The sequence below is a fragment of the Aulonocara sp. 'chitande type north' Nkhata Bay genome, linkage group LG8 (assembly GCF_057382095.1).
Source record: "Aulonocara sp. 'chitande type north' Nkhata Bay isolate Kocher_YH1m ecotype deep benthic linkage group LG8, A_spYH_male_GT1.1, whole genome shotgun sequence".
In the NCBI taxonomy this organism is placed as follows: domain Eukaryota; kingdom Metazoa; phylum Chordata; class Actinopteri; order Cichliformes; family Cichlidae; genus Aulonocara; species Aulonocara sp. 'chitande type north' Nkhata Bay.
This window is the reverse complement of record NC_141351.1, coordinates 4795963-4812559: the sequence shown is the minus strand read 5'-3', so window position 1 is coordinate 4812559 and position 16597 is coordinate 4795963. Positions and strand designations below refer to the sequence as shown.

The 16597-nt window shown below is 42.5% G+C and overlaps 1 protein-coding gene across 13 annotated transcripts in view; it reads right to left on the bottom strand.

The window, feature by feature from the left end:
• Nucleotides 1-1912: 1912 nt before the first annotated feature.
• The window catches only part of cacna1g (calcium channel, voltage-dependent, T type, alpha 1G subunit), a 208763-nt gene continuing 194078 nt past the window's right edge, over nt 1913-16597 (bottom strand). For 9 of the 13 annotated variants that reach the window (XM_086302859.1, XM_086302861.1, XM_086302851.1 and 6 more), the window contains 4 exons: nt 13635-13757; nt 10608-10803; nt 10249-10418; nt 1913-4132 (listed from right to left, as the gene is read on the bottom strand). In XM_086302859.1, coding sequence (XP_086158985.1) covers nt 3119-4132; nt 10249-10418; nt 10608-10803; nt 13635-13757 — 1503 coding nt within the window. In that variant the 3' untranslated portion in view covers nt 1913-3118. Of the gene's footprint in view, nt 4133-4154; nt 8439-10248; nt 10419-10607; nt 10804-13634; nt 13758-16597 lie in introns of those variants that run through there. The other 4 variants (XM_086302856.1, XM_086302857.1, XM_086302858.1 and 1 more) reach the window with 2 other exon arrangements.

The following is a 16597-nucleotide window of genomic DNA, read 5'->3' as shown; positions in this document are numbered from 1 at the left end:
GGTTTGTGGTCTCTCAGCATAATATTCATGCTGTATTGAAAACAGATGATAAAGCAGTGTGCTTAAGGCATGGCTGTCTTTAAACTGTCAAATCACTGCTGTATAGGTTTTCATATTGTCCTCGGGTTCTAAGTAGGCATAGATATTAATAGTACAATGCAAACTGCAAGCTTTTTTGTAATGTCTTTATGCAGTTATCAGGAATACTTTTCCAGTTGTCTTAAAGAACATTCAAAGCTCTTTTTTGGCTATTGACTGCATTTTATTCTGTTCTTTGTCAAAATGATGCCATTTTGATACCAAAATGCTGCAACACATATTATTGAGGTCCAGGCTGTAGGGAGGCCAATCAATGACTGATAATGTTTTTCTGTCTCGATATGCTTATACTGCACTGGCTGCTAGTAACAAAGATATAAATAACAGTAAAAAGTAGGCTGCAAACCAGTGCATGTTATTTTGGTGGCAAAACTTTTTTCTGTGCTTCCATTTTTCCATCCATCTTCATCCGCTTTATCCGAGGCCAGGTCGTGGGGGCAGCAGCCTAAGCAAAGAGGCCCAGACCTCCCTCTCCCCAGCCACCTCCTCCAGCTTATCCGGGGGAACACCAAGGCGTTCCCAGGCCAGCCGAGAGATATAATCTCTCCAGCGTGTCCTGGGTCTGCCCTGGAACACCTCACCCAGGAGGCGCCCAGGGGGCATCCTTGTCAGATGCCCGAACCACCTCAGCTGGCTCCTTTCGATGTGGAGCAGCAGCGGCTCTACTCTGAGCCCCCGCCCGGATGGCTGAACTTCTCACCCTATCTCTAAGGGAGAGGCCAGCCACCCTTCGGAGGAAGCTCATTTCTGCCGCTTGTATCCGCGATCTCGTTCTTTCGGTCACTACCCACAGCTCGTGGCCATAGGTGAGGGTAGGACGTAGATCGACCGGTAAATTGAGAGCTTCGCTTTTACACTCAGCTCCCTCTTCACCACGACGGACCGGTGCAGCGTCCGCATTACTGCAGCTGCAGCCCCAATCCGTCTGTCGATCTCCGGCTCCCTTCTCCCATCACTCGCGAACAAGACCCCGAGATACTTGAACTCCTCCACTTGGGGCAGGAACTCATCCCCGACCCGGAGTGGGCACTCCACCCTTTTCCGGCTGAGAACCATGGCCTCAGATTTGGAGGTGCTGATCCTCATTCCCGCTGCTTCACACTCGGCTGCGAACCGTTCCAGTGCGAGCTGGAGGCCCTCACCCGATGAAGCCAATTGGTTAGTGAAATTATCTTACCTCATTAGTTTCTTACACCACAAATGATGATTTTATGCTTCATAAACCACATCATGGCAGCAAAAATGCGTAATCTAACACAGTGGCTACAAAAAATTTTAAGCCACCTTTCGTTTCTTAATCGTTTTCCGGAAACATGGGAAACAGGTTCAGGAATTTAATGAAATCATGAAAACAAGGAAGTACATTATTGTAGAGTTCGAGCTTGAGAATCAATATTTGATACCGTATGAGCACCTTTAATCTTTACTACAGAGTGAACTTTCTCAGGCAGCTTTCCTGTAATTTCTTCAGGCTTCTCAGAAGACATTAAAAGCTCTTCTTGGCTGCCTTTTGTATTGTTCCCTGTCAAGATGATCCCACACTGCTTCAGTAATGTTGAGGTCTGAGCTTTGGGGAGACCAATCCATGAATGGTTGTATCCCATTGCGTGTTTTTCTGTCCAGGTATGCTTTTACCGCATTACTGAAAAATTAAGCTCAAGAACACTTTAAAAAAATATAAGTCTGTCCACTTTGAAGCAAAGTTCTGAAAAATGAAGCGTTGTATAGGAATAAATTTATGAACTGCTAATCAACACTCTGTTGTCTTATGACTGACTGGATTTTGTAGCCATCCACTCACTCCAGCGAAGACAACCCCAACATTCTGGCAGACGTTGAAGATGGCTGGCAGATTCTGTTTCTCCACTGTAGCTCTAACTTGTACTTACATTGCTGAAGAGGTCCCGGTGTAGCTTCAGATTGTACAATCATTGCCATAGAACTTGTGCCACAACATATAGAAGCAGAAATACAGCTTAGACGTCACTGTTGTGTATGCAGTATGTTTAGAATGCAGCCATTTCCATATCAGTTAAACTATCAATCAATCATTCTTACAAATGCGGTGTATTACCTTTGTACTTACCTAAGATATCATGAGAATTTTTTTTGTGCGGACTAAGAATGCTGAATCTGGGGTGAGTGGCCATGAAATGTGAGAAGAATTGACATGGCTGTTTTTCTCAGACTGTTCATCAGTCATTCTGTCTAAAAGGCTTTGGAGCTGTCAGGAACACATGAAAGAAACAAGCAATCAGGTTATCGTCCAACAATCAAACCACCAAGGTCTGCGTGTGCTTAAAAATCCAAGCTCAGTTTAATGACTTGTTTTTTGTTTTTTTTTATATATATATTTATATATTATTCCTACAAATACTGGTTTTCACCACTTTGAAAAACGTTCACTTTCCTTAGTAAACCAAGAAAGCTAGAAATATCCTACAGTGAAAAAGAAAGACAAAGACAAACCATTGTTGACCAAACAAAAAACAAAAAAATAAAAAAAAAGAAAGAAAATCACAAAAAGACATGAAAATAACAGTTAAATGAAATTAAAAACAACATCCTGTACAAACACTATGGGCCAATAATTTAAGAAAATAGTGTCTCTAAATATTGCTTTGTACCTCCACTGACCAGGTCCGCTCTGTATTAACACCAGGCAGTTCATATGGCGACCGCAGTGGGCGCTAATAACCCAGGCGCTGATGTCACTCCAGGGGTTATGGGGTCAAGCTGCAGCCAGAGAAATATTTGTCGTTCTCTTCTTCTCTGGCTGTTTTGGCAGTAACAATACAAAGACAAGGGATGGTCACACTACTACAGTACTGTACTCCTTATGAAACCAAGGATGTTTTTACTGTTTGTTGTAGTTTTACCATTATTACTTTCTACAGCATTATTACTAGAACTATCACCATCACAGACACACAGAGTGCATCGTGTGTTTATGTGTGTGGAGGGTTCGTCCGGCTGTGTGTGTGTGTGTGCGCGTGTGTGTGTATTCGAGTATTGGTGTTCAGTGCTCAGAGCTTGTTTTCTCAAAGGAGAAGCTGGGAAGAGTTAATAACTTGGAGTTGGTGTTGGGGTTCGGTGAACCTCCGTCCTGTCCTGAACCCTCTCCGACTGCCAGGTCAAAGGAGTCCTTGGAGTCACTGGAGGGTGCTCTCCTCCTCAGGTAGGTGTCCCGGTTGGGTAGGGGAGGGGGCATCCCTAACCCAGTCAGTCCCATGCCACCGAGCCCACCCAGGCATGGGTAGAGGCCAGACTGGGGTTCCAGTCCCTCAGGGGGGTCCACAGATATACAGGGTGGGCTCATTTTCTTCTTGCGGCGGGGGGAGGTCTGAGCGGGGATCTGGCTTTGAATCTGCAGGCTGTCGGCCCGAGACACAAAGCCGGAGGAGGTGGAGTTGGTGCTGCACTGGGGGCTGGAATCAACCGGAGAGCAGACTTCCACAGAGTGGCGCCGTGGGTCGTCCAGCCAGGAGTAAGGGCGGGGGCGGGGCAGGAGGGCGTTGCGGCCCTGCGTGTCAGCGCTGTGGAACCTCTTCAGCTGCCTCAAACATGGACTCCGACTTTCCTGGCAGCCCGCGTAGCTGCCGTAACCCTCGTTCCCGCCGCTGCTGCTGCTGTCCTCGGCCGTGATGTCATCGCTGCCGGCCAACACCACCTGGTTAATGAGGGACACTTCCCGATCCTCTGACACCTCCTGCTGGGGTGGCCTGGCGGGTATGGGAGGGGGAGGCGAAGGGCAGGGGGAGTAGGAGGCGAGGCAATGCTGGTTGTGGTGCTGGGTGTGCACTGTGCTGGGACGTGATGGTTTAGGGGAGGCGCCCGGTGTGGCAGGGACCAGGCACAGAGCTGGTTGTTGAGGAGTAGGGTGTTGATGATGATGGTAGGGAGAGGGAGAGGTAGAGGAGATGGAGGGGATAGGGGATGGAGGGAGGCCAAGAGAGGCCACATTCACGAGTCCTTCACTGCTTTCCCCTACGTCGGTACAAAGGGCCTCCTGAGAATCAGTAGACACTGCAACCTGGAGAACGGGTGGGGGGAAGGGAATTAAAGTAAATGTGCAATGAGAGGAAGGTCGGGAGGGGGAAGGGGGATGAGAGGGGGGAGATTGGTTAGTGATAGATGATGAGGGTGAGAAGCAGCAGTTTGGGTCAAAGTTCACAGTCTGACCAGCTCACTGTCACAGTCCTCTGTGTACTATTTTAGTTTTCTAAGAAACATTATTGTGATAATTGTAAGATGATGTTGCTCAATGCCAATATTTCAGATTAAGATTTCTCAAGAGTAACTTGGGTAAGAAACATCTGACATTAGCGGATACTTTCTGTGCTTTCACATTCATGTGTTGAAGGTTTAAAGTTACTCTGTGCTCTGACGTTTAAAAAAGAAGCCAAAAAAACGTAGTAAATATTTGTGTCACGTAGGCATTGTAAGATTTATGTCTCATTCTTCAGTTCAATTCATTTTAATTCAATTCAGTTTTATTGAGAGGCACTTCATAATGTAAGGTAAAGACCCTACTATCTGATTTAATTTTGAAAGTAAACCTTTTTGCATTTTTTTCATGCAAAATAATGAGAAAATTATGGTTGCCTTGGGAGGTCAAACACACTGCAACTTAAGGAAACCGGTAAATTTAAAACGCTGCAAAAAGCCAGAAACCAAAACACGTGAAGGATCGCACTGAGACGCGTTTACACGACGCAAAGAAATCTTCAGCATCGTGAGGGAGATAAAGATGTGAGGTAATATGTCTTTTAATCATGTGATTCATATAATACTGTAGCTACATGTTTGCTGTTAGCCATTTACTGTTAGCTTGGTACTTCTGCAATTCATTTATTTATATAGTACCAAATCACAACAGCAGTTGCCACAAGGAACTTTATACTGTAAGGTAAAGACACTAAAGTGAGACAAAGAAAACCCCAACAATCAAATTGCCTTTCAGTGAGCACTTGGTGACAGTGGGAAGGCAAAACTCCCTTTTAACAGGAAGAAACCTCCGGCACAACCAGGCTCAGGGAGGGGCGACCATCTGCCATGTATGTTAGAGGTTGCAGTTCTGCAACTGTTTTGTCACCTTATTGTCACCGAAGAAACACTTCCATTTTGTTTTTTTAGTTTTAGTTTGGGAGTTTTGTTCTGTGCTTTTGGGGTTTATTTGTTTGTTTTTTGTGAGCTTTTGTGGCACTTCTGTTGTGTTTTATTCAACTTCCATTGTGTGTTGTTTTTTTTCTATTTACATTTTGTTTTGCGTGCTTTTGCAGCATTGGCTGGTGTTTTCCCAAGTTGCAGGGCCACCATAGCAAACTGCAAAAGGACTACTTTTATGACAAATCATAATGTGAGACATAGAAATCTTACAATACTTAAAAATTGCCACAACATCATAAATAGCTTGGAGTCCAATACGCAGCCAAAACTGTTGCAATTTTTAAGTAGGTAATTTTATTCTTTAAACTAAGAAACAAAAAAGTGTTAAGTACAAGCAATTATTTCAGTGTTTATGTTTTCGACTATTTTTTCTACTTCCAGATCAGCGTGATGGCACAAAGACGGGATATTCCTAATATGGTCATCTCAGGCTACGTCCACACTAACCCGGATAGATTTGAAAATGGCGTTATCGTCGTTGTGCATCCACATTGAAACGGCCGAAAACGCTTACGTTCCAGTACTGCGCATGCGTAAAACGCAAGAAGATTCGGCCTGGCTCATTTTTGTCTGCCGTTTATTTACTTTCGGGCTCGTTGAAACGTCACGGCAAAATGGCGAGGAAAAGCACCGCGTTTTTTAAATGGACTAACAATGAGGTGGAGTTGTTGCTGCGAGTAACACAAAAGTACAAAGTTGCAAAAGCGAAGTGAAATTGAAGAATTTGAAGAAAAGCTAACTGAAGCATGTACAAACTGATATTAATCTTTAATAGGGCTGTCAAAATTGAGAGCAAACAAAAAAACTGCTGTATAATGCCCTCCGCTATCTTTCTTTAATTGGTCACATGACTGCATCACATGACTAAAATGCGTCATCGTTTTCGAAAGTCTCCGTTTTCGCTGTCCACACTGTGACGCGAAAGCACTGTCTTCAAATGTATTTGTTTTCGAGAGCGTTTTGAAAACGCTGTGTTTTCCTTCGGGGGAAAACGCAGACTCAGTGTGGACAGGAGGCCAAAATGGAGAGAAAACAATGCGTTTTCAAACAAAAACACATTCGTGTGGACGTAGCCTCAGGCACACAGCTCTGTATGTTTGTGACAGGCAGAGTTAATTGGAGGACTCCTTTATAGGCAGACAATCTAACACACAGGTGTCGAACTCTAGGCCTCGAAGGCTGCTGTCCTGCTTGTTTTCCAACTAACCTGCCCTGGTAGCTTCTTACTGGCAAAGCACACCTGATCCAGGTAATCAGCAGCAGGTAGAGCAGGGATATCTCAAAAACAAGCAGGATACCAGCCCGAGGACTGGAGTTTGACACCCCTGATCTAACATGTCTCATTCCAGTATACTACAAATAAAGATTATTATGCTCGTTGTATCATGCAAAGATCTAGCAGTCTCGGTCGTTGTGTCCTTGGGCAAGACACTTCACCTACCGCCTACTGGTGTTGGCCAGAGGGGCCGATGGCGCGATATGGCAGCCTCACCTCTGTCAGTCTGCCCCAGGGCAGCTGTGGCTACAACTGTAGCTTGCCTTCACCAGTGTGTGAATGTGAGAGTGAATGAATAGTGGAATTGTAAAGCGCTTTGAGGAGTCCCGAAAAGTGCTATATAAATGCAATCCATTATTATTATTATTATTAGTAGTAGTAGATTTAGAGAAAGATGACCCAGGTAGATGTTTCGGCACATTACATTCATCTGAATAATTTACCCTGAATTTTAAGGCATATATTTTCACTAATTCAACTAATAACTCAGTCCATTAATAAGGTTTCGAACAATATAGCTAAACACATATGTGAATAATATTTTAAAGAACGAAGGTAGCTGGGAAAAGTGTATAGTATTTTATTGTTTTGATTATTGTTTTGTTATATTTTGGGGGTTTTTATGGACTGATTGACCGCTGGCTGAAACGGTGAGCTCCGAGCCAGACCAAATGACCATCTAACCTTTGACCATTCATACAAAACCCTGTTAGCCGTCAGCACTGCAGTTTCACGAAGAGTTTGCAACCAATTGTGACCCTTATCTCTATTCAGAACCATGTACAGGGTGTGAGGCCAGCAGGCTGAGGGAAAACAGTAGTGGAAAGGTCAATAAGCACAGTGGTTGCTAAAATGTCCCGATGAACTCATGACTTTTTCTTCATCTCTCACAGACTTGGGAGAGGGCATTGATAGCAGGGTGCTTGAATCTAACAGTGTTGAATTGGGTCAGCTCGAATATGCTCTTAAATCTATAGAGATGAGGAAATAAAACATGCATGAGTTTTAGAGCACAGCACTCGGAGCAGTGTTTGGATTTATGGGGGTTTCTCTGCATGAGAATGCTGTAACCACAGTGACACCAAGTGGGCAAAGGTATCACAAGCAGGCCTGGCCAATCACCAGCCACAGCAATGCAACACCAGGTAGGAAATCATAAGAGTGCACACTGGAACGAAGCTTAAAAGGATCACCCTGTCAAAGTTCATTTTTCAAAACTATTTTTATAAGCAAAACTGACTTAATAGTACCACACTCAACTATTAATAACTATTAAAGCACTAACCTAGGCAATACAAAATTCTCTGGTGCTCAATAATCATGATTCTGAGTAGAAAATAGCCAAATGCAACTGGACAGCACTTGCTGTTTTGTAGCAATCCCCTGAGTTGTATTTGTTTGTAATATATTAAGTGCACCGTACCATGAGTGACATAGCCACACTACACCTGTATCTTGCTGCAATACATTCTATCATGTGACTGGAAGATCCAGTTACGAGATGCTATGTAGTTCCAGTCACTTGCACAAATCAATAAACTCTCACTAAGTTAGCTCCTTACAGGCTAACTAGCTACCTGTTGAGAGAGTTAAAGATACTCTGTGGCTGATGCTTAGCAGTAGACAAACATTTGGGTCAATGAGTGGCAAAGAAGGGAGGGGGGCAAGAGAGGACTCTATTTGTGTGTGTGTGTGTGTGTGTGTGTGTGTGTGTGTGTGTGTGTGTGTGTGAATGCAATAGTGTGTTTGTTGGGCTGTCTCTCTGAAGATGAACATGGAGTCCAGTGTTTCTGAAAGGCCCAGTGGTAACTAAAGTCTACTGTCTGTTTCAGAAACAGGAGTATCTGTGTTTGAACAGAAGCTCAGGGTCGGGCGGCTTTTGGGCCCAGCTGAGCTGAGATCAAAGACCAACAGATACAGTGTGGAAAAATGAGACAGCAGATCAGTTAAACCCCAGGAAGAAGAAGACAGACAGAGGGGGGAAAGTGAATATGTTTAGAACATCCAACATGGAAAGCTTTAAATGATTCTCTTTCATGGAGTTTTAGAGCCACTCTTGGGATAGACTCTTTTGAATTAAGATTAAAGGCCTGATTTATCAAAAAAGGCATATTATAGGAGCATTAATTTCTGTTTGATAAAGCTGACAATTAATATTCCAAATGTGATTATATGATAAAGTTTTCCTTTTTGGTTAGTTTTGGTGATGTTTTTAAATAAGTTATGATGGCTGGGAATTTTGCGGATGTCTTTGCTGAGGCATTCTCTATCTGGATACCTCAAGGACCCGACAGGCTTTCAGGCTGCTTATTATCTAATTTGAAAGATAGTAAAGAACCTTACTATGCGTTTCCTTATCTGGACCACGGAGTAGATAAAAATGGTTATATAAAAATGTGAAAGGTTGCATGCAGAACTGGATGGCTATCACTGCTTTAGCACATGCTCATTTTTCTTGTTGTGATATAAAGTGTTTTAAAAGTCTTGAGCCACCCCTCATTTCTTAATACTTTGCTAGAGAAATGGAAAATAGCTGCAGAGATTTATTGAAAGATGTGTGTTACAATCTCGTGGAATGGAAATGCAGTATATAAGGCAATGCAGTTCTAACACGCTTGATATTTGACTATTATTTTTTAACACACACACTCCCTGAACTCTTTTAGGTAAGCTTTCTTGTAAATTCTTTAAATACTTTCAAGGAATATTTCTCAAGGCTTGGAAGGCATTCAAATGAGCAGTTATGCTAACACAAGATTATATAACAAAAAAATCAATACTACTCACAAATATGCTCTCATCAGTTAGTTTAGAGTGGAACTAAATTGTGCCATATTGACAATTTTCATTAGATGTTGGTAGAAAGTTGTTTTCTTTTTTATTTGGACTGAACTAAGCTAGCTGGCCTGTGTAGCGCAGCTTGAAAGGGCAAGGTTAGCTAAAACCTTTTTTATGCTATGCTAACTGTGCTATGCTAACTTTGGTACAGAAAAGTGTATTTCCTTTCATTTTAATTTTGAGATTTCATCAGCATCTTATTTATATTTATATATATTAAACTGTTATTAATAATAACACTGTAATAAATAAAATAAATAAATAAATTTAAAAAACAGTGTAGGAGGCATGTTTTCTTATTATGGTTTATGGTGAAAATGAAGACACAATAAAACAATACTACCTAATACACTAAACGTTGAGCATAGTTAATACTTGTAGCCACAAATATCTGCAAAAATAAGGCTTGATCGTTTCATGTAAAACTGCCATTATGTATCAAATTGTTTTAATATTATATTTAATAACAGGTACTAATATTTTGTTATAATGCATAATTTTTTTTTTATTATAAGTTAGTGATTCAGCGTTATAGAAGAAAGCAGGAAAAAACGAAACTTTCTTTTTAGCTATTATGGTTTAAAAATAACTGCTTTCCATTCAATATATTATCATTTTTCTCCCAGAGTGGTTCTAATACTCATAACTCGTATCCCACCGATTCCACTGGCAGCGAACAGTAAAAACTCCAGCAGTTTGTATAAGCCTGTATAGAGTTTGGTATGAACAGACAGTTAAGGACCACAGTCAAGTATAGACATATAATACAGATATGTATTATCACACTAAGTAGTAAAAAGACAGGATAAAACTAGAAAAGTAAATTTGGAGTCAAGTGAAAATCTGAAGCAGTGTGTTTTGCTCACCTGTCTGCGTAGCGTACGGCTAAATGTGTGTGTGCGTCTAGACGGTGGGTTTCGTGGTATACTCTCTGAATCTGAGTGGCTGTGTGGGCTGATGGGTCTGAAGAGGTCTGTGGGAACAGTCAGCTGCTGGGAAAACTCCGCGGGTTGTGAACGCACCGAGCCACTGGAGCCTGCACACAAAGCACAGTGCTGGCACCTTCAGTGAATACACAACAGTTACAGTAGGTGTGTTTACCTTAGATAAAATAACCTCCTCATGCCACAATGCTTTATGTTAAAAATCAAGCCCACCCATTTCTGTTCTGTCCTAATGAAACACATTCTACGCTAAATGACATTAAAGAGAAATGTGGCATTACCCGATTGGGCCCTGTGAGTGCCCAGTATGTGCTGGGGCCCCTGTGGGTGTGCTGCAGTGGGAGATGTTTGCCCCACGGGCTGTGGCGAGAGGAACATGTAGCTGTCGTTGGGTAGGGAGTGCGTGCGTCCCACCGCAGGCTTTCTGACGCTCAACAGGTTGTCGTCCCGAAGCGCCCCAGAACCAAGCTGCTCCGCCTGGGGAAGCAGAGAAAACAATCAGGGTCACCCAGAACAAGAAGAGCCTGGGCTGCTCTTTAACTCACTTACTCTCACACTCTTACCAGTACACTCACAGGTTGTCAACTGTCATCAGCATACACAGAAAACACAGAGGATCTTTGCACATTGGAGTTGACTGGCACAGAGCTGCCACAGATCACAGAAACATTTCCAATTCCTTTTTTAAAGCATGTGACACTCTGCTTCTTGTGTCTGCTTTTAGCCCGTCGGTCGTATAACTTTACATTAAGCCGTGATTGTGTGTCAGCTAGGGCAGTGTCCTGCAGCCTGACCCATTAAAGAATCAGTTCCCATTCAGCACAGAGCTACAGGGGGTCCAACACACTTTACAACCCTGTAGCAAACACACGGCAGCTCAGAGGAGACTGAAAAGTACACCACCAGAGGACAGCATACAGCACATCCACAGAAGTAGGCTGACAGGAAAGGACTGCGAGAAAAGACGAAGACTCACACGTAAAGCACAAAGGAAAAGAAAGAAGGAGGGGAGAGAACAGAGTTTACACACAGAGAGAGAAGAAAGTGAAAAAAGTAGTCAAAAGAGAAAAAACTGCAAACTGGCAGGTAAGGAGGCGCACTACTCTACTGGACTGGACTGGACTGGACTGGAAAGTAAAACACACCAGGCTGAAAAGGCGGAATGAGAAATAAAGATAAATTTGTTTCACCAGGGTACTTCAAAGCCACTTGAACACCTCTACCTCTTCACTCCATTGTCTTTATTTTTCTATTGCATTTGTCCCAGAACAATCCAATTAAGAGCACCTCGTTGGCCAGCGCTCTTTTTTTCTTATGATATACGTATTAATTCAGCAGCAACGCTGAGCCAAGGTGGCAGTGACCCTCTCTGGTCATGAAGCCATGTGATCATTAATGACCCAAACCGGTGGTTAATAATACTCTGACACCCAGACGACATTCAATTTCATTTTCAGAGCCTGTAGGATGGCGTGTCATAGAGGGATCTATAGATTAATTGCAGTGAGGACACATACATGGGCTGCAGTGCATGACGACATGTTCAAAGAAAATAATGAACGGGGTCATGACAAAGAATGCCAGGATGTGGAAGATGCCTTTTACCAAGACCCTTACTCACTGTTATACTTAACACAACGTCTCATTTGTTTAGCAGTTGTCACGCGTCAACTATGGTTTAAGTGACCCATTGTTATTGTATGTGCAAGTGTAAGCTTTCCACATTTTATTTATTTAATTATTTGGAATCAGTTACATAGAAAACAGAAAAAGTTCTCCACTCATATTTCCCATATTAGATCCAATTTTGACAAGTTCAATAAAGTCTCACACGTTCCCAGAATCTGTCTATAAAGTTTAAACTAAAAAAAAAGATTGGTTGTTTTTTTGCTATGCTTATACATTTTTTAATCTCAGCTCCAAATAAGCTGTTTTAGTATCTGTAGCTTCGAAAATGAGCTGCTGCTGGCCACGCCCCCATTTCAGAACAGTTTAGGTCCCAATTCATAGGCCGCATCCTTCTGAGGCCGCATTTGAAGGCCGATTACGTCACAGCTAGGCAACAAAGTCTGTCCTAATTTGAAGGCTGCTCCAAATGCGACCGACTAATACATCCTTCATTTCCCTGAATTTGAGGGATGGTCGGGTGTATCCTTCGTGGCCCAAACTATCCCAGAATTCATAGCGCGGCCCAGCCAATTCCAGTTTCCAACAATGGCGGCAGCTACTTAGTTTTAATATTACTCTTATTACTCTTTCTGGGTCACAAAATAAACTTTTAACATATTTTTAGGCGAGAATGTAGCCGTGTAAACTTCAAATATCAGCTCGGTTTATCAAGACATCGCATATTTGCAAAAGTGCTCCGACGTTTTCTGAGACGTCTGTTACCCACCAGCTCAATAGCTGACTGGGAGGTCGAGGCTCATTAGAGCCGGTGAGAACAACTAACTCCCAGCACATCGTTTTCAGGCCCCAGCGGTCTTTTCGCTACTCAGGTTAAACAGGTTAAACACCGATTTACTCAGGAACAAATAAAACACTGAAAAAAGCCAAACAATAACACTTAGATAACTTAAAAATGTTATTGTTTGGCCTTTGTCAGTGTTTTATTTGTTCCTGAGTAAATCGGTTTGGCTGAGATTAAAGTTTTCACACAGCTGAATAAATGTCAAACAGAAAACTGATTAAACAGAAGTGTGAGATGGTCGAGAATTTACTCCAATGTCCTGTTATATATTAGTGAGTGAGGAGCAGACAGCTGAGTTTATTAAACTCCACCGAGACAGTTGGTGACGCAAATCTGAAGGCTAGACCGTCCCATTTCGCAGCCTCGTACTTCCGGCCCTCCTGGTCTTTGAAAGACCTGGCTCACGTAGACCGCGAAGGCCGGGTCCTCCGAAGGATGCGGCCTATGATTGGGACATAGCTTTAGAAGCAGCAACTTTAGCAAAGAAATCCAAATACACAACATGGCCGACTCCAGATAGAATTGTAATGAGCTGCACGCCAAAGAGCTCATTCAGACGTTCTATGAAGAAAGAAAAACAAGTGTGTGGCTTTTACTTATTTTCAAAAATAAGTAATTAGTGGTACATATAAATGCTATCTTCTTTTTTTAAAAATATATTTTTAGCTAATTTAGCATCCAGTTGGCTTCCCCTTGTTAAACCCCAGTGTGTAAGCTTGGTGGTGGGGAGGGTCAGGTGACTTTGGAAATACCCAGTGAAGGAGACAGTACAAGCCACTGCAGCGGGGAAGGAGAAGAAATAACAATGGAGAAAGATGAAGAGAGGAACTGTCAGTACATTGCATTCCAGAGTGGTTAGAAATAGGGGGTTAAAATCATCAGGGGTTGAGTCGTCTGTCAGAGCTAGGGACCAGGAATTCTCAGAGGCCAGAGACAGAGCATCCATCTCCGCTAGAGGGATCTAGGCAGGAAGAGACAACCGCTGGTGAGCAGAGAAAACAAAGGTGCACTCTGTGCAGTACATAAATAGAAGGACGTTACACAGATAAAACCTGAAACTAACAGAACAATACAAGTTTAAAAAAAACACCACATATAAACTAGAAGTATGTAGCAGAGCAAAACAACAGAGGAAGAAGGACAAACTAAAAAAACACCAAAAAACGGCTGTATTTAGTCAGCTGTTAGTGGACTTTTTTTGTGACACAGGCACAGCAGAGAGATTCTTTAACAGCGAAATATGATGCCAGTAAGACATTACACGACAGCACTGGGATTCATTTACATTAAGTACTAAATGGCACATTTAATTGCTTATGTTGCTAAAGAAGAAGAATCCAAATAACCTAATTTTCTAGGGACCTCTTGTAAAACACCTCAGAGATTGAAACACTCAGAGATGAAGCCAAAGTCTTCAGTATTTCTGGCTTACGGAGCCCCGCAAGGGACATGGGAGAAAAAAAAATTACGATGAACATTTGCGAGATCTTGAAAAAGTTGAATTCCAACAATGACGGCAGCTACGTAGTTGTAATATTACTCTTTCTGGGTCACAAAATAAACTTTAAAGATATTTTGAGGCGTGAATGTAGTTGTGTAAACGTCAAATATCTGCTAAAACCTTTGCATGATCCCCCAGTTTGTTTTGCGAGATCTCGCAAAAGTCCGTCTTAATTTTCTTTTTCTCCCATGTCCCTTGCGGGGCTCCATACTGGCTCATGTAAAAGGAGCTGCTATTTTCTTTTTTTGCCTTCACACTGGTTTAACAGGGGAAATTGTTTCTGTCAGGCAAATGGGTCATTCGTGAATAAAAATGCAGGGACTGAAACATATCAGAAGGAGAACATTGCCCTGTGGCATCTAACGCTGAGATCTCAAACCCATTTAAAGCTTTTAGAAGATGGGGGTTTTACAGCGCTAATGTAATTGTGCCAAATTTGGCTTCAAATGAGAAAAACAGGCACCCAGATGCATTATTCAGTGGCTCAAGTGATCCATAGCCTATTGATTGAGCCACATCTGTGCAGGATTTAACAGTGTGTGATCTGCTGGCTTTAGGTGGTTATCACTCTGCTGTGACTGACTGGCAAATGACACAATCACCTGAGTAAATGCACAAGCATTGTCACGTCCTCATACAGATACAGAGACACGTTGTGTAGGGGAGACGGGCAAACTTTAAATCACGCCAGTGAGGCTGCAGAAGCAGACCAAAAACCTGCCAAGCATGAATGAGTGTAAATGAATGAGGGAATGAGCTCATAGTTGAGGCGGGACATGACGCACTGTGCTTTGGTGGGCAGCGAGGCTGGTTAGTAAGGGGAAAATATTCAATGAAGAAGAATGCCAGTACAAAAATGGTAATGGCTGTAGGGCTGCAGGATATTAAACAGACAGGGATGTCTTTATTTAATAAAACTGAGTTCTTTGGACAGTTCATACTTCTGTTTGCTGCTTTCTAGGCTAAGGCTTATGCATATACTGTAAAAAACTATTTGCCCCCATCCTCATTACTTGTATTTTTTTACTTCCATGTTTTAGATCAGGAGTGAGGAACTCCAGGCCTCAAGGGCCGGTGTCCTGCAGGTTTTAGATATTACCCTGGGTCAACACAGCTGAATCAAATGATTAGTTCATTACCAGGCCCCTGGAGAACTTCAAGACATGTTGAGGAGGTCATTTAGCCATTTAAATCAGCTGTGTTGCATCAAGGACACATGTAAAACCTGCAGGACACCGGCCCTTGAGGCCTGGAGTTGGACAGCCCTGTTTTAGATCATCAAATAAAATGTAATATTATACAAAGGCAAGGAAATACAAAATGCAGTTGTTTGATAATGACTTCAATTAGTGGGAAAGAATGCTATCCAAACCTTACCTATGTGGAAAAAGTGAAACATGTAAGTGTGACAAACATGCTTTGAGTGAATTAAGTATTTGATCCCCTACAACTCAGCCAGAATAACCACAGAATCTGTTTCTCACATACTTAATCCTTCAGCATCATGGGCCAAAGACCGGTCAGAAAACAGGGACAAGACTGTTGACTTACACAAGGCTGAAATCGTCTACAAGACCAACAGCGAGAAGCTCGGTGAGAACTGGTAGAAATATAAAATTAACATCATTAAAATTTTGCCTCATGGGATGAGAATGATCGTGAAAAAGATGGTGAATCAACCTGAACGCAAGCACGGGAGGAACTTGTTAATGATCTGAAGGCAGTATACCATACTGTAATGGATATTACAGTCCCTGCAGGGTCCCTTTGTTCAAGAATGCACATGTACACACGTCTTAAGTTTGCCAGTGAACATCTAAATAATTCAGAGAAGGTTTAGGAGATGAATTGAGTTGCTTGGCATCAACTCGAGCTGCCGTGTTTGGAGGAAGAGAAATGCTGAGTACGGCCTAAAGAACACCATCTACCCTGTCAAGCACAGAGTTGGAAACATTATGCTTTGGTGCTCTTTCTGCTAATGGGTCTAGGTTGAGTTTAGCACATCAAGGGGCCTTGTACTGTAAAATCTTGGATGAGAACCTCTTTCCCTCAGCTGGGTCATGCATGGATCTTTCAACATGACAGTGACCCAAAACATACCATCACAGCAACAAAGCAGTGGCTAAAGAAGAAGCACATTAAGGCCATGGAGTGGCCTAGCCAGTCTCTAGACCTCATTGCTATAGAAAATCTGTGGAGGAAGCTCAAGCTTAAAGTTGCCTAAAAACCAGCCAAGAAACCCAAAGGATTTAGAAAGTTTCTGTAAAGAGGAGTGGTCCAACATCTCAGCATAGATGTGT